Source organism: Scylla paramamosain, chromosome 16 (genome assembly GCF_035594125.1).
Source record: "Scylla paramamosain isolate STU-SP2022 chromosome 16, ASM3559412v1, whole genome shotgun sequence".
NCBI classification, from domain to species: domain Eukaryota; kingdom Metazoa; phylum Arthropoda; class Malacostraca; order Decapoda; family Portunidae; genus Scylla; species Scylla paramamosain.
In genome coordinates this window covers 4,130,725-4,153,872 of record NC_087166.1, presented here as the reverse complement: position 1 = coordinate 4,153,872, position 23,148 = coordinate 4,130,725, and the positions used below count along the sequence as shown (strand labels likewise).

The window sequence follows — 23,148 nt, the reverse complement described above, 5'->3', positions numbered from 1 at the left end:
ATCCGATGCGGGTATCTGCCTACGTGAGGCCCATGACGCTAAACACTCTTGAAGGCAGGCAACCGCACAAGGACCGCAACCTCTTTTTGGGCTGTATTCATCCTAAGGTCTCTCTCTCTCTCTCTCTCTCTCTCTCTCTCTCTCTCTCTCTCTCTCTCTCTCTCTCTCTCTCTCTCTCTTAGTCGTGTCTTTTCTAATAGTCTATTTCTTTTAATTTTACATAATTTTTTTCCTTATTTTTCACTCTTTTTCCTCTTCATATATTTTCTTAAGAAGGTGACAGCTTTTATTTATGTTAGTTTTCTTTATCTTGTTAAGTTAGTCCATACTCGTAACATACCTTTTCCCCCAAGTGTGTGTGTGTGTGTGTGTGTGTGTGTGTGTGTGTGTGTGTGTGTGTGTGTGTGTGTGTGTACATTTCTAAAGCGCAGGTTCTTCCCACATGATTTCGTCCTCTTTCATTTCGGTTTGGTTAACTTCTCTCCACACGAATCTTAACCCTAATTTTCTCTTCCTTTCTCGTTACTAACATTCATTTCTTGCATTTAATTTCCACCTGTGTGCTGAAAAGAGTTTCAGTGTTTCCTTTCTCGCATTTTGTCTCTCTTCCATTCGTTCGTCAGGAGTCTTCTTTCCCTCTTCCTCCTGCCTCCCAATTAGTCACCCTGTTGCCTTCCATCGCTTCCTGTCAAGATTTTTCCTCCTCCTCCTCCTCCTCCTCCTCCTCCTCCTCCCTCCAGCACCACCCGTTCTCTCTCCTCCCCTGTTTACTTTTTCCTCTCTCTCTCTCTCTCTCTCTCTCTCTCTCTCTCTCTCTCTCTCTCTCTCTCTCTCTCTCTCTCTCTCTCTCTCTCTCTCTGTTTCCTGTGCTATACTATTTCTTTTCTGGTTTCTGTTAATTTCTGTATCTTTAAACTCAAATATTTTTTAAGATTACTCCTCAGTAACACGTATTTATCACAACCTTTCTTCTATTTACACATCCATCACGTCTCTCTAATTACGCTCATCAACTCATCTTACACTTTCTCTACATATTAAAATCTAACCGTAAACCCTTTTCCGTGTTCCCTTCCCTTCCTTCATCCACCCTCTCCCTTCTTCCTTCCTTGCCTGCCTTCCTTTCTCCCTCCCTCCCTCCCTCCCTCCCATCGCCACCCCAAGAACCGGTCGATAATCTAACGTTGAGGGTCTACACTTTCGCTACTGCACGCCACAACGATAGCTGAGAGGGTGGGGAGGGGATGGGAGTGGAGAAGAGGGGAGGAGGGAGAGGAGGAGAGAGGGTAAAGAGAGTGAAGATGGAAGGAGGAATGAGGAAGGCAAGGCACTAAATATCTATTAGAAAAGCAGAAAACGACTTAATGACATGATGACGCGAAAAAAAAACAGATCTACATGTTTACGTTAACACAAAAACAGGAATAACTGATAAAAAGGAGAGAGAGAGAGAGAGAGAGAGAGAGAGAGAGAGAGAGAGAGAGAGAGAGAGAGAGAGAGAGAGAGAGAGAGAGAGAAGGGACATCAAGCGTGGAGCGAAAGGAAACAGAGAAGCATAAAGGAAAACGAGGAAGAGGAAGAGGGTGAGAGGGGAGACTATACCCAGAGGCGGTCGAAGGAAGGAGGTGGGGACGGATGCTTGAGCGCACTTCCCGTCCTGAGGAGCTGAGGGAGACTTGTGGCGAGGAGTGTGTGTAGGGAAAACTGACTGGTGACTGGGAGACTTTGAATTAGGACCTTTGTTAATATCACAGCCTTTTTCTCAGTTATTTTCCTTGTAAAAATATAACGTTAATATCAATTATCTCATTCTATCAGTTATTTTTCTTATAGTTTTGTGTATTTCTCTTTCTGTAACCCTATTTAACTATTATTCGTCTCTCTCTCTCTCTCTCTCTCTCTCTCTCTCTCTCTCTCTCTCTCTCTCTCTCTCTCTCTCTCTCTCTCTCTCGTAGACACATAGTACAGCCTGGTAAAAGTGGCAACAATATTTCCCTCAAGTGGTTCTCATCGGCAGGTCCTCGTACGGCAGTGAGCTAAACAGACACATCAACGCTTATTGGCGGTGGTGGTGTGAAAGCCGTGGTCTCTTTAACCCTGGGTGGCGGGTGGCCGGAGGTGTACTAGTGGGGCAGGTTTGGGCCGCCCGCACTCCCAGGGTGGTGGTTGTCGCGGGCCTGGTGGTGTCGGTGGGGTGGTTGATGGTCGGAGGGGCAGGGGAGGGGTGGACGGTGTTGTGATGAGTCTACCATCGGTGGTGGAGGGCTCAGCGGGAGTGTGACTGGGACGCTACTGATCCTCAAGGTGTGATAATCGCATCTTCTTCAGGATGCATGAATATATAATGTCCAGAGGATAGATAGAGGATGCTGCTTTGGGCGAGGGGAAAGAAACTATGGGACCGGGTATGTTCAGGGAAGACAGAGGCGAGGCAGGGCTGGCGAGGGGAGCACAGGGGTTTCTGAAGGCTTCAGTCGCTTTACTATTTTAATGAGACAAGATAACCAGCTTCTTGCAGGCTACAGGTGTCCTGTCAGTCACTCAGAACAGCACAGAGCCTTAATTACTACATCTAATAATTTGTGTGTTAGTGCTGGACCAAGCTGCCTCCCGGGTCGCAAGGGCAATGTGGGAGGAGCTAAAGCGTCACATGACCAGATCTATCCACTACTGTGTCGTGAGAGCGAGAGGTGGTGCCAGGGGAGGCGGGGCTCCTCTCTCTGGGCGGGACCACAGAACGCTCCGCCTCCTCTGGCAGAAAGAGCGGTGTCGAACTGAATCTCCAGATAGTGTTTGAGCTCGCCGCGGCCTCAACACACGCAGGCTGATTTTTTGCCGCGGCTCCAGCTCCCGTGCCTCGCGTGCTTCGTCCATGCGGCGGCCTTCTCAGTGCCACGCCAGCTAATGTGTGTGTGTTATTCTCTCTTCCCGATTGTGTGTGACTGTGCGGCACCCTGGCGACGGTGGACTCCATACCGTGGCGGCACCACCATGCAGTGGGCAGCGGCGAGGGAGGAGGACTAGACAGGATGAACGGTTCACTGTATGAGGACACGGCCAGTACTCGAGGCCTGGAGCCCGCGGGCCAGACACCGCTGCACATCCCGGCCAAGAGAGTGGCCACCACGCTGGCCGTGTCCACCTACCCGCACCCGCCCGAGTGCCCCACGGGGCCAGACTCGGGCGCCGCGGCGGGTGTCATCAGGCACTCCCACTCCACACAGCCTTGGAACTACCAGCCAGACCACGCTGCGGCCACGGCTCCCTTCGACTCCCAATATGGACAAGCCTTCTACCGGGACGGCGTCACGCCCACTTACTACAATATTGCGGACTCCAGAATGGCTGACCGCAAGGCGCTGGCATTTTGGCCCAACAAATGCGAGTACGCCCCGGGACCCTCCTCCATGGCGACGGAGTCCTGCCAGGCCTTCGCCGCCCAGACGTGGTGTAACTATCCTCCGTATGGGCGTGTGGGTCATGTGGACGCCCATGGACAGCCTGTGCCATACCTGACGGCGGCAGACGGTGCCCCCAAGTCTGCTGTGGAGGCCGCGGCAGGATATCCCCACGACGGCTACCTGAGGAACTACCCCACGACCGAGAGCATGCCCCCGGCACCATATCCTCCAGGTATGTACCGCCCCGTAGGGTGTTGGAGCTTCTCTGGGTGAGCAGTGTTGTGGTGTCATCCTACTTCTAGGCACTGGCCGCGCCTCTGCTGGCTGGCTGGCTGGCGGCTCGGGAGTGTCCCGTCTGCCTGCACCTCGTAAACCTCACCTCCTGTCCCTAGTTACCTCACGCCCGCCATAAAACAACCACCACAATACTGCTGTCTGCCTTTCCGCCTTCCCCTTGCTTATCTCATTTCACTTTCCGTTCACTCTTCTTCAGCTGTCGGTAACAATCTACTTATCAGTCCTCGATGTTAACTGCCATCTGCTTCCTTAACTCCTCTCACGCAACCATTGCCTCCTTCTTTCAGCCCTCGATCAGAACACCTCCATCACAGTTCTTCCCTGGCCACGACACCAAAACAAACCTGCTCTCCGCTTCCCCTTTCTTCTCTCCTGCCTTCCCTCGACGCGTCAACTCGCTTTTTCCTCCATCGGGATTCTGACGCACCTCATCTCATGTTTTCCTTATGAGGCGATTCCATTAATTTGTTACGTTGTCATTGCCAAGTTGTTATTTGTCCCTCTTATATTCACTGGGAGTATACAGGCACATGTGTAGGCACAAGCGAGTCTTTTTGGTTAAGTCATAACATTTGCTCTCGTCTGCTAGTTGTTCTGCCACTTATTTTCGAATAGGTTTAAAAAATTACTTCACTTTTTATCGACAATATATTTTTTTGTCTTTTTTAAATTCGGTGTTGCCTAATTTACTTTACAATAACTATAAATCTATATTGCGTCCTGCCTCAGCGACTTTTCATTTCTTTTTTCCCATTATGTTCTCGGTCTTTTTCCACCTTACGCCTTTCTCTTCTCTATTTTCACCACATTTTCCGGTTGCTTAGTACGAATTTCTTTTCAAATTTAGCAACCGTGTATATTTTTCTTTCTCGCTCAGCCTTTCTCACCTTCACGTCTCCATCCATCCCTACCTCCATCCTCCCCTCTCTACCTCCCTCCCTCGCCCCCTCTCCCTCCGTCCATCCCACCTTGCCTCTCTCACCTTCTGCCTCCCCCTCCTCCCCCAACCTCTACCAATGTTGCCAATGCCAGAGGGTCATAAATTTCCCATGCTCATGATGTAACTCGTTCCGTTCCTCGTGGTGCTGTGGCATGCTGGTAACGATGTGTTGTCTCGAGGGATCATAAGGAATGCCTCCTCAAATATTTATCTACCTTGATGAGGAGAGGCGCGGTCCTGTCGAGGCTGCGGTGATGGAAGTGGCAACGACGTGAAGGGAGCCCGGCCTAACCTCCCTATTCAGGTGGAAAAATAGAGAGAGAAAGACGGTGACTGACGTGACGTTGTTCTCGTGTGGAGCAAATTATTTTCTCAGTGAGTTCGTATGTAGTTCGCGTGGTGGCTTCAGGGTGAGACTTTACACTCCTCGTCTTCTGGTGTCACGTCATCCTGTCTTCGCCTCAAGGGTCGAACTGAGGACTCACTAACCTGTCATTTATTTGTCTTCATTTTCATCTTCTTAATCAACCTGACCCTTATAAGATCTGTGTCACTGGCCAGGTAGCGATTATAATTCTATTGTTCTAAAGTTTTAAGGTACAAAAAATCTAATCTTTACATCAGTCAAGCCAATAACATTTACTTTAGTTTACCTTCGCACACGGGACATTTATTATATTATAATAATACAATGAAGTACCACTGTCAGTCTCTCTCTCTCTCTCTCTCTCTCTCTCTCTCTCTCTCTCTCTCTCTCTCTCTCTCTCTCTCTCTCTCTCTCTCTCAAGCCAGTCTAGTCAAGCGTCACACAGAAGCTTGAATAATGCATTTTAATCTGCATATACTAGCGATGAAGTGTAGCGAATAAGCCGAGTGACGCGATGGCTTTCATTCATAACGGAGACTTTTGCCTTGTCAGTGAATTCTTCGTTGGCACTACCTCGGATTGTGTCATATGGTGCACTTTTAATGGTCGTGGAGGGGTGCCAACCTGGGTGACACGAGGATGGAAAACAGTGCCAAAGGATCTGTGATGGCAGCATGCTGACTTGTGTGTGTGTGTGTGTGTGTGTGTGTGTGTGTGTGTGTGAGATGGTAACAATGATGATAGTGATGATGATGACAATTATAGTAGTAGTAGTAGTAGTAGTAGTAGTAGTAGTAGTAGTAGTAGTAGTAGTAGTAGTAGTAGTAGTAGTAGTAGTAGTGCAGTAGTACCAGTAGTAGTAGTAATAATAATAATAATAATAATAATAATAATAATAATAATAATAATAATAATAATAATAATAATAATAATAATAATAATAATCAGCTACTTGAAGGACAGTTACTGTATATTGATTGAATTATGGCATGAGACAAGGTCATATGGCGCCGTGCACAGACACACATAAGTACACCTGTCTCTACTGACTCACCTATCTATCAATACACAGACAGATGGAGAGACAAATAAATACGAGAACGAATAATACACAAAATGAACACTAACAAGAACCAAGATCATAAAGCAACAAGTAAATCACACCCAACCTACTTTTCAAGCGGACATTTAACAGTACTTACATTACAAGCAGCAAAACCTGTCCTGCACTTCACCAGTCAAACCTCACACAACTGAAACAAACAAGAGAAAACAAACTAAGATAATACATCCATTAACGTCCCGTGTCTCAGGATAAGCAAAGGCAGAGCGAGGGAAGGAGTGAAGGAGTAACCGAGAGTGAGAGTGAAAGAGAGGATGCGTTAGCGTGAGAGGCTGGTTAGCGCGGAGTCTGGTAAGGATGTTTGTTGTACGAAGCTGTTAAGGGAGAGTGGGTTAGCTGATGGCAGGGGGGACTAGGGTTATGTCGAGATGAGCCGAGGGACGGGAGGGCAGGCGGTAGAGTAGGGAATGGGAAGGAGGGATGGAAGGAGAGGGGAAGGAGGGTAGTATACGAGCATGAAGGGAACGTTGTGTAGACTCGCTATGGATTATATTCATTGTGTGTGAGTGTGTGTGTGTGTGTGTGTGTGTGTGTGTGTGTGTGTGTGTGTGTGTGTGCAAGTATCCGTTACAGTAATGAGATAAGAGCTGAACAACTATCAATATAAAACACAATGGAATGTTCAAATGAAAAACAAACAGAGGCGCTAAACATTAAAGAACCATAAGGGCGAGTACTGTCGTCCTTCAGCCTCCTTCCTCCTCCCTCTGGTTCTCCTCCTCTTCTTCCCTATTTCCTTTACCACTTGCTTCCCACCCTCCTCTTCCCGAGCTTCCTTTCCAACACGTCCTTCATCTACTCCTCCTCCTCCTCCTCCTCCTCCTCCTCCCACTCTTCCACCTCCATTTCCCGTCTTTCTCTCCATCCATCACCACCACCAAGGGGCAATCAGCGACCGGCGCGTGCTGACGAGATATTTATCAGTCCTTGAAGTGCTGACAGGAGCAGTAATTCATCACCTTTTTTCCTGCTGACGAGGGCTGCGGTGGGGCTTGTCGCATCTGCTGAAACTGTGGCAGACTCTCACTCTCCCTGCTGACGCCTAGCACCGTATATCACACAGCTTACCCACGCGCGCTGAAATCTGCCATCACTCAACTGATTTGCCGCTAATGAGCTGCTCTTGGAGGAGTTATGTGAGCGAGCGTGGGAGTCTCGTGTAGGGTCGGGAGGGGGTTCTCTCAGGTGGCACGCAGAAGGAAGGAGGAAGCGCAAGCTGGTGTGTCGAGGCAATGCTTCGCTCAGCTTCCAATGACACATGGGAAATTAAAACCAAGGTGAGCACGGCTTTCCTCGAGCCACTCTTACAAACATGTAGCGATCAGACAAGACCCAGTGCACGTACTGTTCACAAAACCTAACTTATTATGATGAAACCATAAGCATATGAAGTTTCAATTAACTTTACGTAATAAAAACAAAACAGCACGTGCCTTCCATATACATAAACACAATCCATCCTCGCTTATCTCCATGTCACCGGCTTGTAATGTGAAAAAACGATAAGAACTCTATGCAGAACATCCTCACCTGACACTAATGAGACATAAATTATAGTGTTGGTGATTACTCGAATAAATACGTATAAAAAGTGGTGCAGCGAGGACATCCGCCACCCAGTGTCCCCTACGGCGAGGCGCGGGTGGATAACGGGACCCACCAAGCATAACCACGAGGCTAGGCTGCCTTCCTCCTACAGTGATTCAAGGCGAGGCTCATCAGAGAGAGAGAGAGAGAGAGTCCTTATGCTTCAATCAAGAAAGTATGCACACAATAGGGGCTGAAGGATACACATGAGGGGAATGGAGAGAGAGAGAGAGAGAGAGAGAGAGAGAGAGAGAGAGAGAGAGAGAGAGAGAGAGAGAGAGAGAGAGAGAGAGAGAGAGAGAGAGAGAGAGAGAGAGAGAGAGAGAGAGAGAGAGAGAGAGAGAGAGAGAGAGAGAGAGAGAGAGAGAGAGAGAGAGAGAGAGAGAGAGAGAGAGAGAGAGAGAGAGAGAGAGAGAATATCGATATGATCATGTTAATGCAAACTATAAGATAAAACAGGCAATATAAGGATATTTTGATGAAGATTAACCAAACTGAAAATCTAAGCATATCTGTAAGAGAGAGAGAGAGAGAGAGAGAGAGAGAGAGAGAGAGAGAGAGAGAGAGAGAGAGAGAGAGAGAGAGAGAGAGAGAGAGAGAGAGAGAGAGAGAGACCTTGTTGGACCAGGGCTGACTCAGGAACGCTTCATTGTGCAGCTTCCTGACGGAGGGGCTGACGGAGGCAACGAGGAAGTCAGAAAGTCAGTTCGGCCAAGGTCCAGACCAGGATTTGAGCGTGTCAGGAGATTTGGAGCCGATGAATGAAGAGAGAGAGAGAGAGAGAGAGAGAGAGAGAGAGAGAGAGAGAGAGAGAGAGAGAGAGAGAGAGAGAGATCAGTAACAAATAGAAGCCACGAAAGAAAATTGAAAATGAGAATATGATAATAAAATATAAAGTACAAGTTTATGATAGATACATCGTAGAGAGAGAGAGAGAGAGAGAGAGAGAGAGAGAGAGAGAGAGAGAGAGAGAGAGAGAGAGAGAGAGAGAGAGAGAGAGAGCAAACACACTGACAGCCACACAGACAAGCCGACAGATAACACGACGATGATACACAAACAAACCTACAAGTATGAGAAGTAACCAATTAAAGATAAATAGAAACCCGAGGATGACATGCAGAATATAAAAAAAAACTACTGGGAGAAGAGGCAGACGAGGAGGAGAAAGAGGAGGAGGAGGGAAGAGAAGGAGGAGGGTGAGGAGGGGAGGCCGGAAGTGAGTAAGGGCGAGGCAGAGAGCAACAAGGGAGGTAAAGATGCCGCTGCCATTTGAGAGAAAACTAACACCAGAGCAATCAGACACATTCCCTCTATCCTGATTCACCAAGGGAGGCAGATAGGGAGGAAAGGGGAGAGGCAGCAAGGGCGTGAGGAGCGAAGGAGGGAGGAGGCAGGGTAGCGAGGGTGAAGAGAGGAATTGGAGACATGAAAGGAGGAGGAAAAAAATTAGGGAAGTGAAGTAAGAGTAGGAAAGAGAGAGAGAGAGAGAGAGAGAGAGAGAGAGAGAGAGAGAGAGAGAGAGAGAGAGAGAGAGAGAGAGAGAGAGAGAGAGAGAGAGAGAGAGAGAGAGAGAGAGAGAGAGAGAGAGAGAGAGAGAGAGAATTTATTGCAAAGGATGATACATTTGTAATAAAGGCTGAAGAGAGTAAGGGAATTCAGCAACATAGGGTAAAATAAAGGCAACGCCACTGAAAGCAGAGTTAAAAGTTGATAGAGGAAGGGAGACGAGTAATTAAAACAAGATACCAGGAAATAAACTGTAACAGGAAAAAAAGGATAAAAGGAAAAAGCAACAAGAAAATACAGAAGCAAATTACTGTGTTGAGATTTACTACCTAAGGATAAATACATAATAAAAGAACATCGAAACTGTGTTTACATCATAACTATTAATATAAAAAAAAAGCTGCATAAGAAAAAGAACGGGTAGCAATAGAAAAATAGAAACACACTAAATATACTGACACAACAAGACTCTATATGTATGAACACACATTAGAGGAACAGTAGATCACACAGAGGCAGAGAGAGGGAGGCAGGAGGGAAGGAGGGAGGGAGAGAGGGTTGGGAGGGAGATTGAAAGGGAGGATGCAAGGCATTAAAGCTGCTTAAGAGGCTGCTTTTTTTCGTTATGTCAGAGGCTTCGTAGTGAGATGGTGTGAATGAGCCCTGAAAGAATGGAATATGTGTAGGGGAGAGAGAGAGAGAGAGAGAGAGAGAGAGAGAGAGAGAGAGAGAGAGAGAGAGAGAGAGAGAGAGAGAGAGAGAGAGAGAGAGAGAGAGAGAAAGAGAGGTGTTGCAGTGTTGTGAAGAAGCTGCTGACACTACATAACAAGACAGTGAGATGTCCAAGAGTAAGGAGGAGGAGGAGGAGGAGGAGAAAGGAATTAAGCAAATACAGTTGTGAGCCTGACGAGATAATATGAAGGAGACGGTCTAGTGAGTTGTATTTACGCTATATTACATTGTTTACTCCCTTTTGTGTGTGTGTGTGTGTGTGTGTGTGTGTGTGTGTGTGTGTGGGTGGGTGGGTGGGTTGATGTTTTATATTACTTCTTTAACTTTAATCTTTGCACCACTTAAAAAAAAATACACCAATCTTCTTTTTCTCTTCATATTCCACCATACTTGTAAATACACAACATAATAAAATACAATGAAAGCTCAAATGGCACTCAACATAACATTTTCTTTCTTCAACCACGGAACATTTCCAAGCACCACACAACACTGCATTACTTCACGAACAAAATGATAACCTCTACCTCTCCCAGCCTGCAAATCGACCTTCCCCTGACAAACTACTTTCACAGCTCGACAGGAATGAGACGAGAGATTGACAGGCAGAGGCAAGTCAGTGGTGAGTGGACAGAAAGCAGGAGTCGAAAAAACGGGGTTGAGTGTGGCGTGGCGAGTGAGGGAGGGGGATGGAGCGAGGGGGTGAGGGAGCATCGAGATGGGGAGGTAGGGCAGGGGGAATGTAGGTTCGAGGGGCAGGGTGGGTGGGGGGAGAGGTAGAGGCGGTTAAGTTGTGGCTGGTGACTGATGTTTGACGTCCTCTTCAAACTTGTGAGAAGGAGGAGGAGGAGGAGGAGGTGGTGGTGGTGGTCGTGGGCGTGGTGGTGGTGGAGGCAAGCATGTCTTCCTCATTCTCTCATCTTGTCTTCTCTTGAGGTTCTTATTTTTCCCGCGTTCTGCCACGACTTGCCAGCCTCGCTTCCTCACCTCTGCTCTGGCTGGCTTCCAAATCATTAATCTAATCCTGAGATTTCTCGCGCCTGTCTCGTCTTTTTATTCTATATCACATTTCTCTCACTTCATCATATCTATTTTTTTCTCTGTTATCATTCCTATCCTTCCTCTATAGATCAGACTGATGTTGAGGCGAATCTGAGTATGGATTTTCTTCTTCTCTGCGATGCAAGACTATACTTCTGCCCTGCCAATACTTCGATGACTTAGCAGTTCATGTATACGTGGCGAGAAGTGCCTCAAGGGAGAGAGGGAGAGAGAGAGAGAGAGAGAGAGAGAGAGAGAGAGAGAGAGAGAGAGAGAGAGAGAGAGAGAGAGAGATGGGCCATGTGTTAACTTTGTGAGCGATTGTATTTATGCTCTCTCTCTCTCTCTCTCTCTCTCTCTCTCTCTCTCTCTCTCTCTCTCTCTCTGTGTGTGTGTGTGTGTGTGTGTGTGTGTGTGTGTGTGTGTGTGTGTGCTGGATGAGGAACACTGGTTTAGCTCTCTTTCCTCCCACACTCCCTCCTGCCTCCCTCCTTCCCCTCCCTTCTGTTTGTTTGCCTTCTTCCTCCTCCTCTCCGTACTACTTTTCTATACTTAGTTCCAGATCGCCATCATTAATCACCTGGTAGAACGCAGGTGCTCGGCTGGACGCTAACAGAGAGAGAGAGAGAGAGAGAGACGGAAGATGAGTAGGAAGAAGCGAAGTGATGAACATAGATCAAACTGGTTTCACGAATAAAATTGTCTCTTTCCTGTCGTGACGGGTATGATCTATTTCCTCTTCTCTTCTTCCTCTTCTTCCCTCTCCTCCTCCTCCTCGTCCTCCTCCTCCTTCTCCTCCTCCTCCTCCTCCTCCTCCTATTACTCCCCTATTTCACCATGCACATATTTCTCATTCCGTTAAAATAATCGGGCACAACGACGCCCTCAGGCTGGCACGGCGGGGCAGGAGGCTGTCATAAGAGCGCCGAAGCTTTGCCACTCTTTATGTGTCGTAAATATTCGAGGCAAGTGCTGGTGGTGAGGGCCGCGTCGTCTTTCCTCGGTTTGAATTACATTGATCAGAGTGTCTGGAGGCAAGAGCTTCATTAAGATAGAGGTGGTGGTGGTGGTGGTCGTGGTGGAAGTGGTGATTATGATTGTGTTGTCGGGTTGTTTCTCTTGGTATGTTTTGAATGGTACTGATAATCGTTAGTGATGGTGACTGTAGTGGTGGTGATGCTTTGTGAGTTAATACATTAGTGGTGCTGATAATGGTGATGATAGCGAGTGCAGTGAAGGTGATTCTGAATTATATAGTCTTGATTCTTGTTTATAGTGATGATTCTAGTCATTACCTCTTGGGACGATGGTGATTATGATGGTGAGTCATGGTGATTCATAGCTAGATGCTGATCAAGACGTCAAGAATACAGTGATAAATACATTGAGACGCAGCGTGGTGGTGATACAGACACTGGTGATGGAGGTATGGTGAGGAGAATGATAAATAACAATTGTGACTTAACATTCTTGTGCCATAAATGGTGAGCCTGGTTTATTACTGCAGTGACTCATATAGTGAGGATGATGAAGGAGACTTGGATTAGTTATAGTGAGACTGGAAGAGGAAATGGGGTTTTGAATAATGGTGCTGCTGAAGTGAATGGTGACCGGGAGAGGAAGTACTGTTAGTCAAGAACAAAATACTGGGACTGGTGAAGGCAGAAATTCAGGTCATAAGTATTTAGGTGGTGAAAGTTGGAAGTACTAGTGACTAAGACTGGGAATACTGAAGTGACTGGTGACCGGGAAAAGAAATACTGATAAAGATGCTGGTATTGGTGGAGATGGAAATTCATGTGGAAGGTATTTAGGTGGTGAAAGGTGAAAGCACTAGTGACTGAGACTTGAAATATTAGTGGTGAAGAGTTGGATTGGTAAATATGATAAAGATAGAAATTCAGTAGGAAAATATTAATGTGGTGAAAGCTGGAAGTACTGGTGACTGAGACTGGGGATACTTTAAGATGAATAGTGAGGCTGGTGAACATGATGAAGATGTAGGTGCAGGGACGGAATAGTTAGGTGAGTGTGCCGTGGTCATGGTCATCAGTGCGCCAGATGCACGTCAGCTTTCACACGTTCCTCGCGCGTCAAAGGAAGGAGCGCGAGGGTCAGCATGTGACTGATGGACGTCTCGAAGTGTTGATGTTTGCCGCGTTAGTGCGAGTGACCCCGCGCCTCACCCTCGCTGGCTACTCACTGCTGGTGTCGCTGCCCGATTCCAAGGCTTAATGGGAAACATTCATGCTTATCTGAGTCTCCTTATATATACACGCAAATGCACACACGCACTCACTTATGCAGAAAAAAAATTACCCTCATGCATATGCACTCCTTAATGGTATAAACACACACACACACGCACACACACACACACACACACACACACACACACACACACACACACACACACACACACGGGATATCACGTAAACAATTTTTTTGTTTTACCTTCCTTCCTGATGATTTCATAAATATTTAATAATGCTATTGAAAAAAAAAAGTGTGGATGGAGGAAAACTAAAATTTCCAAAGAAAATTTATACTCGACGAATGTTCCAAACAATGGAGTATTGTTGCTAAATTGACAATGAGCCGAACACAGACATAAAACACAAAGATGAGAAAATGATTATATAGTTTCTACTTCTACTTTTCATGGTATTCTTGGTGGTGGAGGTAGAGGTGGAGGTGGTGGTGGTGGTAGTGGTGGAGGTGGTGACTGAGGCGGGACAGGTAGTAAACACTCTCCAGGCACTAAACAAGCAATTGGCTGACGTTAAATGACCTAATTGTGTCGTTAGTGTCTCTCTCCCTTGACCCGGCCATGATGGGACGCCAAGAGAGGATGGGGAGGGAGGAAGAGGATCCTCCCCCAGTCCTTCACTATCACATCTCTTCCTGCACTGTCACGCACACACACACACACACACACACACACACACACACACATACAAGTGGCTGTGCACATATGTTTATCTACATGCACAAGTCTAACACATTTAGTATTTAGCGCGCGCGCGCACGCACACACACACACACACACACACACACACACACACACACACACACACACACACACACACACACACACACACAAGTGGGTGTGCACATATGTTTATCTACATGCACAAACATTTAGCGCGCGTGCGCGCAGACACACACACACACACACACACACACACACACACACACACACACACACACACACAGAAACATGTGTACTAGATCCATAATCAGGAAACATATTTCTTATATACACGCGACCTTTAAGTTACATTTGAGCAAATATACACACACGTACACACACGCACACAGACGGAAAGGAAAAGAACACAGGCGTACACATCCTCGTCGGCCCCTTGACCGCCTCCCACCGCGCCGCTCAAGCGTTTATTTGTTTTCTCTCAGCGTGAAAATATTCCTCACCTCAAGCGGTAAAAGATCTCAATTCTACGTCGCTACACACACACACACACACACACACACACACACACACACACACACACACACACACACACACACACGATCTCTCTCTCTCTCTCTCTCTCTCTCTCTCTCTCTCTCTCTCTCTCTCTCTCTCTCTCTCTCTATCAACTCCGCCTTGTGTCACTCTTACCAAGGACGGAAATTGCTAAGTGAACGTTTTGACTCAAGCGTAAAGAAACAAACTACCGCCAGTGACGAGTGACTGAGGCAGTCCATAAAAGGGCCACCCGAAGGGCCTCCAGCTGGTCACTGTACTTCGTTTGGCTCTCTTAAACTTCGCTCATCACGTCACCACCTCCCACACCTTGCTTGGGGCTCGCACGGCTTTGTTGATTTTCTTTATAAGTTTTCAATGTTGATGTTCATGAGGATTTATTTATGTGTCGTGTACCTACTTCATGTACAGGTTGTTCTTCATGGTGTGATTTAGGCAATATTTCGCAGTGGGCTTATTAAGTTTGTTACCTCACCTCACTTTTGTCTCCACAGCATCCTTCATAAAACACTCAGCCTCATTACATATGCATGAAGCCGAAATCTATCACCTGTCACTATAAAAAGCCTCACTTCCGTAGTTGTTCCTTTGTATTTAATCTAGCTGTCATTATTACCTCATTAAGATGCCATACTAATAGCTGAAATTATACTACCTAATTACCCAACAATGAAAAAAGATTCAATTCAGTTCTTCCACGCAGAGTTGACTTTGAAATTGGTTCCGTAAGAATTCAGGAACAACTGTGCATTCTTAGAACAAACTGGTAATGGGATCTCAATTCATTTCACTATATTGCTAAAAGACTATATACAGTACTGGCAATCCGATATCCTTAAGAGAGTGGATTAGAGTTACCACAGGAACGCTTACGCTCTCTCCCCTTCTCTCACTTACCTCCACCCTAATTTCTCTCTCTCTCTCTCTCTCTCTCTCTCTCTCTCTCTCTCTCTCTCTCTCTCTCTCTCTCTCTCTCTCTCACAAATACTATTACTACTACTAATCCTACTACTACTACTACTACAACAACAACTACTACTACTACTACAACTACTACTACTACTACTACTACTACTACTACTACTACTACTACTGCTACTGCTACTACTATTACTATTACTACCGCTACCTTCAAAATTATTAAAATCTTCACCACCATCACCACAACTACTACTACTACTGCTATACTCACAGCACAAGCAAACATTCAAGGCCGACTCCCTTCCTCCTCTCGTCCCCTCCCTCCTATCCTCTCACCCTCTCCCTCTTAACTCACTTACTCCTTTGCTCTCTTTCTTCACCCCTCTCTTTTTTTCTTCCCATTCCTCCTCTTCCTCCTCCTCCTCCTCCTCTTCCTCTTCTTTCTCTTACTGACCACCCAACGAGATTCTTCTAACCAAGCATGTGGGGAAATTTTTGTTTGTTTGAGGTGAACTTGTGAGTGACTTGATAAGCGAATTGGTAATAAGTTGGTGAACGAGTGGAGTGTTGAGTGAGTGAATCAATGATGAGATGGCGAGTGATGGGAGTGTGTGTGTGTGTGTGTGTGTGTGTGTGTGTGTGTGTGTGTGTGGACGCGCTACAATTTTCACAGAATAACGAAGAGCAAAACCAGAGTCGCAGCGAAATTGCTTTCAGTGCTTATCTCCTCCTTAAAGTCGCGCTGGTTGGTCGCTGTGCTTCCTCTTCGCGCAATGCATGCCGGGAAAAACAGAGCAAAAAGCAACAACAGCAAAAACTTACACATTCCACGCTTACGAATTGGATAGTTAATCATAAGTTGTACTATAAGCATTTATTTAACATTAGATTCACGCATATATGTGTTTTTAAGTATATGACTCAATAAGGTAGCCGCTACGTTTATAGGAAAAAAAATGTCATGAAATAATTTTGGATATGATTAATTATATAGCTTGGGATATACAGCACGTTATACCAGGGTGTATCAGCCCTATATCCTCCCTAGCTAGAAGGATTTAGTAAGCTGGGGCAACAGGGAGGGTAAGGTTCGTTCCCACTGCTTAAAGAAAACCCTCCCCACCAAAACACACCTGTACCTCGCCAGTAGGTAACAATGACCACACCTTGGCTCTCTTGCAGCGCACCGGCCGCCCTTCCCCGTCTCTCACCCAGGTAAAGTTCCAGGTGTCTCCTTCAGTGCCTCCCTCAGGTGCTTGTCTCTTCTGTCATTCCTTTCCTTCCTTTCACTTTCTCCTTGACAGTTGAATTCTTCCAAAAGGGATAAAAAAAGTTTAGATAAATGTTACTTGTTTAATCCCCTCTATGATTAAGTAATAGTGTGCTGGGTAATGTATTCCTAATGGCCGGTGTCTTGGTTCTCTTGGTTACCTCAGGTCATCAGAATTGATTATTATATACCTGTGTCACGGAGGCTTACTTAAAACAAGACAATTTTTTCATCAAACTGTTGTAGTATTATGTAATATGAATATTTTCTTTTATCAGTAACATTTTAAAGAGGGCTAATGATTTATCTTATCCTTTTCCCTGCGCTCTTAAATGAATCTTCTCGCTTTGGTGAAGAGGGGATGCTGCTGGTGGCGGTTAGGTTGGGGTTGGGAAGGTGGTGGTGGTGGTGGTGGTGGTGGTTGGCTGAGAGTGGAGTGGTAGAAGGCGCATCTGTGATAAGTAATTAGTATGCATGACATACTAACATCGATATAAATAGATTGCATGAGAGAGAGAGAGAGAGAGAGAGAGAGAGAGAGAGAGAGAGAGAGAGAGAGAGAGAGAGAGAGAGAGAGAGAGAGAGAGAGAGAGAGAGAGAAAGTCATTTTAACGGTAAGAAACATAAAATCTGGCCTTGCAACCTGCCTCACAGATTGTCTTTCACTTAATAATTTAAAACCAAACTCTTCTTGGGAGACCTAAGCAAAGTCCGTGTGAGTCGTCAAGGTTATCCAATACTCGCCTGGCCACGCACCTGGTGGTATTTTCACCTTTGATATTAAGCGTCTCAGGTGAGCCCAGGTATACCTTTCACAAAATATAAACTTATGTAATGCTTGTGTGTGTGTGTGTGTGTGTGTGTGTGTGTGTGTGTGTGTGGATTATCTGAGGTGCCTCCTGGTAATGTTTACGAGCCACGTGTTGCACCTGTCCACTAATTAGAGATCCGTGTCGAGGTGTCGTTCATAAGTCACTTCACATTTAGGTTTTGCTGGATAAAGTCGCGCAAGAATGCCTCTTAATTTTACCAAAAATTTGCGCATACAAGCCATACCCACAAATTGAGCCCACCTGCTATATTGATTTTCTTGTTTTATTGAGAAGAGAAGAAAGGAATGTGGAATGGAAAAACGTGAAAGGTGTGGAAGGGAGAGATAAGGATATTTATGTGTTCTTCCTGTGTCAATTTCTCAGTTAACAGACGAATGTATAATGTAAAGGAAGGGAGGACGAAACGAAGGAAAGTGAGATGAAGAGAGAATAGAGGGAATGGGAAAGGAGAGGGAGAGGGAGAGAACATTAGGTGTCCTTCCCGCATCCCTCCCTAGCTCCCTCTTTCAACTAACGAATATTGAGTGAATATAGGAGAATGAAGTTAAAATTAGGAATATTCACAGGGTTGAGGGGCACGTCAGCCAAAATCTGTTTCCGCGACCCTGAGTTACGATCACCGACCAACTGTTCCCGTGACCTCAGCCTGCGTCCGGATGCGTCCACCAGGCCGGATGACTCAGCGTGGAAACCGCGAAGCAACTGACAGAGTGAAGAGAAAGAGAGTTCAAGTGATATTATACAAAAGTTAATGTCCCTCAGAGGAAATTGACGTTTATGCGAATATTTGTCTTTGTCTGAAGGCGATACGTAGCGTCGCCTGGGGGAGGAACGCAGGAAGTGGGACGAGGAGGCGATAAGTTCAGTGTTACCAGCGCACGTCCCGAGGCAAGCGGTCGGTCCGTCGGGCAGGCCACAGCACTGCGCCTCATTACTCCAGTTCTCTCCCTCCTTACATATTTTTCGAATAACACTGCAGACGGAAAGCAAAGAGGATCGGAAAACATGGGTGGATCTCCCCAGCGCAGAGGGAGTGTTGGCATTTCCTTGTGTGTGTGCGCAAGACTTTAGGTTAGCGCAATAGCCAAAGAAGTGTGGGAGGGAGGCTGCGGATAAGGAGAACGAACCTTGTACAACACTGGGGCTCAGAGTTCGGGTAATGAGTGTGAGCCTTCTTGATAGCTTCTAATTGATACTTAACGCTCATTTGTTGCTTAAATATATACATAATGCCGATGAGAGAGTTGGATAAGAGTAGCAGGAGTGAGAGACGGGAGCTGGGGTGAGGAGGTGGAGGTTGTTGGCCAAGGGAAAGCGTGCGTGTTAGAAAAATATCATTAGCCGAGTCCTGACGCGCTGACAGCTCGCTTGTCGGCGCTACAAGGACGAAGAAGGGCGGGGAGGGAGTGGCGGTTTACTGGGTAAGAGAAGGAGGAGGAAATTACAGTGTGTTGAAAGGCGAGTGTCTGATGCGAGGCTTCAAGTAAACTTTCAACACCAAGCTTCTAGACGTCTCATGTTGCGCATCACTGAATCTTTTTACTTAGGATAGATTACGGCGGTATACAATTATCCTATCGCATATATTTTAGAAAACCTACAATATATATTTAGTACTAGTACAGATAACTCACATACCACACATAGATTTGTACCTTGTTCCCCAGTCTCCCTCCGTCTCTCTTCATGCCATACCTTCTCACCCCCACTCCATTCCCCCGCACCTCCCTCTCTTCGATACTATCCCACCCACCCGGCAAGCACACAGAGACACGGCAAATAAACAACAGGGAGTGAAGGGAAGGGTGACAGGCTGGAGCCACCGTCGAACATAACTAACCCGGCGGACCCAAGATCGGGCACGCTGGGGACAGATTGCGTCTCAAAGGGGCGGTGCTGAGCCGGGGAGTGGAGGCTTTGAGTGGCTGAGGTGTTGTGTGTGTGGGGGACGAGAGCAGCTGTCCGAAGGTGGCGTTTCTTCTTTCCTTCTGTTTTCTCTTTTCTGTGGCCTCACCTGCATCTGCTAGTGTTATTGTTTCTTTATCTTTAGTATCCTATTTTTTTCCTTTTACTTTTCCTTGCTTATTTTTCATATTCATGCATCTTCCTTACGTATGGTTTGTGTTTATCTATCATTTATCATTACATTTGTGCGTGTGTTTTTTTTTTTCGGTTGCATCAGTATTGATTGGACGTAGAACACAATAATAGTATGTAAAAAAAAAAAAGTTAACTAATTCACAGTTATTTGCACTTGTTTTTGTTTAAAGTTTATAGCGTAATATCCAATACATGAAGTGTGTGTATGTGACCAGCAAGTTAAGATGCGTTTCTGAATGCCTGACATCGCCTAGCACACTTAACATGGCAATTTTGTCTCAGAAAGTTGATGGCTACTCCATGTACGAGTATAGCGTTGATATCTTATTGGAATACAATCTGCATCTCTTAACGCTTCTTTACGATACATTAACATATTTCTTTATACTTTTAAACCAGACGCTCTTAATAACTTAAGCAGTACGGCCTCTCGTCACTTCCTCTCCGCTTCCCTCTTCCTGTTCTTAGAAATTGATGATTCGTATGCTGATGGGGCCGGGACGCAGGACCTCGGGGCTTGGTCACACCTGCTGGCTCCATCGGGCGGCCCTCAGTGGCAGGTCCCTCTCAGCTCAGTGTATTGCAAAGGTTTAGGGGCCATAAGGGTGCATTTGTGACATTCTGATCCTTCCCGAGGCGTCGCCTTTGGGAGGTCAAGGGGAACCTTCTATGTAATGTGTGTGTGTGTGTGTGTGTGTGTGTGTGTGTGTGTGTGTGTGTGTGTGTGTGTGTGTGTGTGTGTGTGTGTGTGTGTGTTGATGGGGTTTCCGAGGTGAACGCACTGTTTACCACGGTCCAATTCTGGTAGCGGTCAGACAAAAATAGTTTGGGACTTCTCAAGTCCACAGTAACTCAACTGACTCTTACAATGAAGACAAATGTAGCAAAAGTAGTGCCATAAATCTCTTTCACAGCACTGCAATTTGGGAGTTCGTCGCATCTTGCCGGCCAAGGACGGGAACAGGATCCCTACTGGTGCCTCACTTACACCATTTATCATATTCTTACGGGGTTTCGAGGGGGGCGTGCCGGCCCGCATCCTCTGCCTGTTGGGATAAGATTGCGAGTGTTTACATTGACCAGGCCAAGTTCTGACAAACAGTGCTCCCACCCAAATGCCCTCGGCCTTCATCGGGGCATTACGTCACGACAAAGGTGTCGCGGTGACTTTAACAAGATGTTAAAAACAACACGAAAGAGGCAAGATCTTTAACCACGTCAGGACATTCAACTGAGCGGCTAAGTTTCCAAATAGTCACGGCTGATCTCGCCAGCTGGCCAGAGTAAACAAACCGAAGGGGGAAAGCCGATGAAGGCAGAACATGCCCGCCGCGCCACCTCTGAGAGTTCCTTGTTATTTTGAGGAACCTGGAGGAGTAGGAGGCGCAGGCGGCGGCAAGACTGACTCGCTGACTGTGTCACTTGCCTGCGTGGTGGATGTGGGTGGGCAGGGTTCATATTACGTGAGGGTGACGGCAAGAGTGAAGGGGTGACTGTTTGCAGCGCATACGTGAGTCCTGTCACCGCTACCCGGCTGTTTAGAGCGCCAACTTAAGCAAACTGCGACGGTCCTTCTCAAGTACACTTGACATTACATTGTTGTTGGAATCATTCTTACAGTATCACAGTTCAACACAAATAATGTTGTAAGCGATAAAAATACCTTGTGTGCGTCCAGCCATCGATATCCTTGCTCAGTATGTTGTGTTGATTCAAACATTAAAGATACGTGACCGCTTAATGTCGTGAGAGAGCAACGTTTATCATATTATTCTAGTATCTTTATTACTTTTCTTGGTGTAACGTGACGCCTGCAGATCACCGTGGTGTCCCCGCGCCGCCACTCGCCCTCCTCACTGACACTTCGCCTCATGTGCTCCCTCGACTTTTTTATCCTTTTTTATAACTCTCACAATGACTGGTAGAGAGGAGGGGACTTTCCGCCGATTAAATCAATTAGACTCAGGTGAGTTGTTGCATGTGACTGATATAATGACAGCCGGAAGCTCGTTTACCTGTTTGCCAGATAAACCTAATGAGCAGTGTTGCGGACAAGCTCATTATAGTATTTCCTCTGGGCGGGGCAGGAACCCAGCGGCGAGGAGGAGGTCTTGAGGCGGCGGCGCGGCGTCAGTCTCCCATGCTGCTCAAGTCTCACGGGCTCTCGACGCCGCCCCACCAATTAGCCGGAGTAAAGATACCCGTAGATGCGACACTCCGGCTATTTTGAGCGATGCAGAGGTTTGTAAACACAAGGGCACAGTGAGAGGGTTGTAATCCCTAATAGCTGACTCTGGTACCGCAGGACACGCGAGGGGCAGAGGGGTAGGGTTGCCAGCTTCACTCACGACTCTAGTTTTCCTTGCACTTCACCCTCTTGCTCCTCAGACAAATTAGTGATGTTTTATGAGTTTGTGTGTAAGGATGTAGTAGTGGGAGGCACGGCCATTAGCGGGAAGATCTAGGCGAAAACTAGTCAGTGGCATCTTCAAACCAGTCCTTGCGTGGCACTGTCTTGTAGTTTGTCTCTCCCTCCACAGATGGCGCGGGAGTAGCTTTCGGGTGCCACTTACCATCCACACACACACACACACACACACACACACACACAGATACACACTCGAGTCAGTAACGAGAGCGTAGGAAGAACCTTCTGGGCTAAAATACTGCCTCCTTATCACCGTCTAGTTAGATTATTTCGAGAGTCGGCCCGCGGTGACTGAAAATTCCGTCACGAGACCCACTTGGTGCCCAGGATAGACAAGGAGGCGGCAGAGGCAGTGTTCCTAGGCAGGCCACCTATGCAGCCCCACCAGAGCACGGCCTGAGTAAAGAGACCCACGATCTCGTACTTCTTCGGGCATGAGTCCAAATCGTACCCGGAAATCAAGGATCTGAGAGGAGGAGAAATGTAAACACACACACACACACACACACACACACACACACACACACACACACACACGGTTAACCTTCATACGCCTAATCCAGCTCTTGTCTAATACTTGAAGGCGTCTGGATATATACTCAGATTTAAAAGGTATTTTCTAATCCTGCTCCTGACATTGGCTTTGCTAGTTTCTTTGTGACATTAGTGTATCTCTTAAAGTGCTGTGTGTTGAGAAAAATGCGACACCTATGAGGCAAAAACATACGTTGGTTTAAGTCACTTATCAGAGTAAATTGTTTTGTGAAGAGCAGACCAGAGTAGAGCAGAGCAGAGAGAGAGAGAGAGAGAGAGAGAGAGAGAGAGAGAGAGAGAGAGAGAGAGAGAGAGAGAGAGAGAGACGGACAAGGAGACAGACAGACGGGCAGGCAGATTGAGAGAATACCACCACTCTAGCCCAGCTGTTTCAACTTCTCTACCACTACGCTCTCTCTCTCTCTCTCTCTCTCTCTCTCTCTCTCTCTCTCTCTCTCTCTCTCTCTCTCTCTCTCAAATCCACACGCTCCTTAACTGCATCGATGTGACGTGTTCATTTTTTTTTTCTCTTTGTGGTGAGAAGCCAATTAGCGGATAATTTGCATATTTAATCCGAC

General features: G+C 46.6%; 1 protein-coding gene across 5 annotated transcripts in view; it reads left to right on the top strand.

The window, feature by feature from the left end:
- The window catches only part of LOC135107901 (homeobox protein abdominal-B-like), a 123,471-nt gene that overhangs the window by 73,794 nt on the left and 26,529 nt on the right, over nucleotides 1–23,148 (top strand). For 2 of the 5 annotated variants that reach the window (XM_064018279.1, XM_064018275.1), the window contains exon 1: nucleotides 1,974–3,633. In XM_064018279.1, the coding sequence (XP_063874349.1) occupies nucleotides 3,030–3,633 (604 nt within the window). In that variant the 5' untranslated portion in view covers nucleotides 1,974–3,029. Of the gene's footprint in view, nucleotides 1–1,973; nucleotides 3,634–16,587; nucleotides 16,621–23,148 lie in introns of those variants that run through there. The other 3 variants (XM_064018274.1, XM_064018278.1, XM_064018277.1) reach the window with 3 other exon arrangements.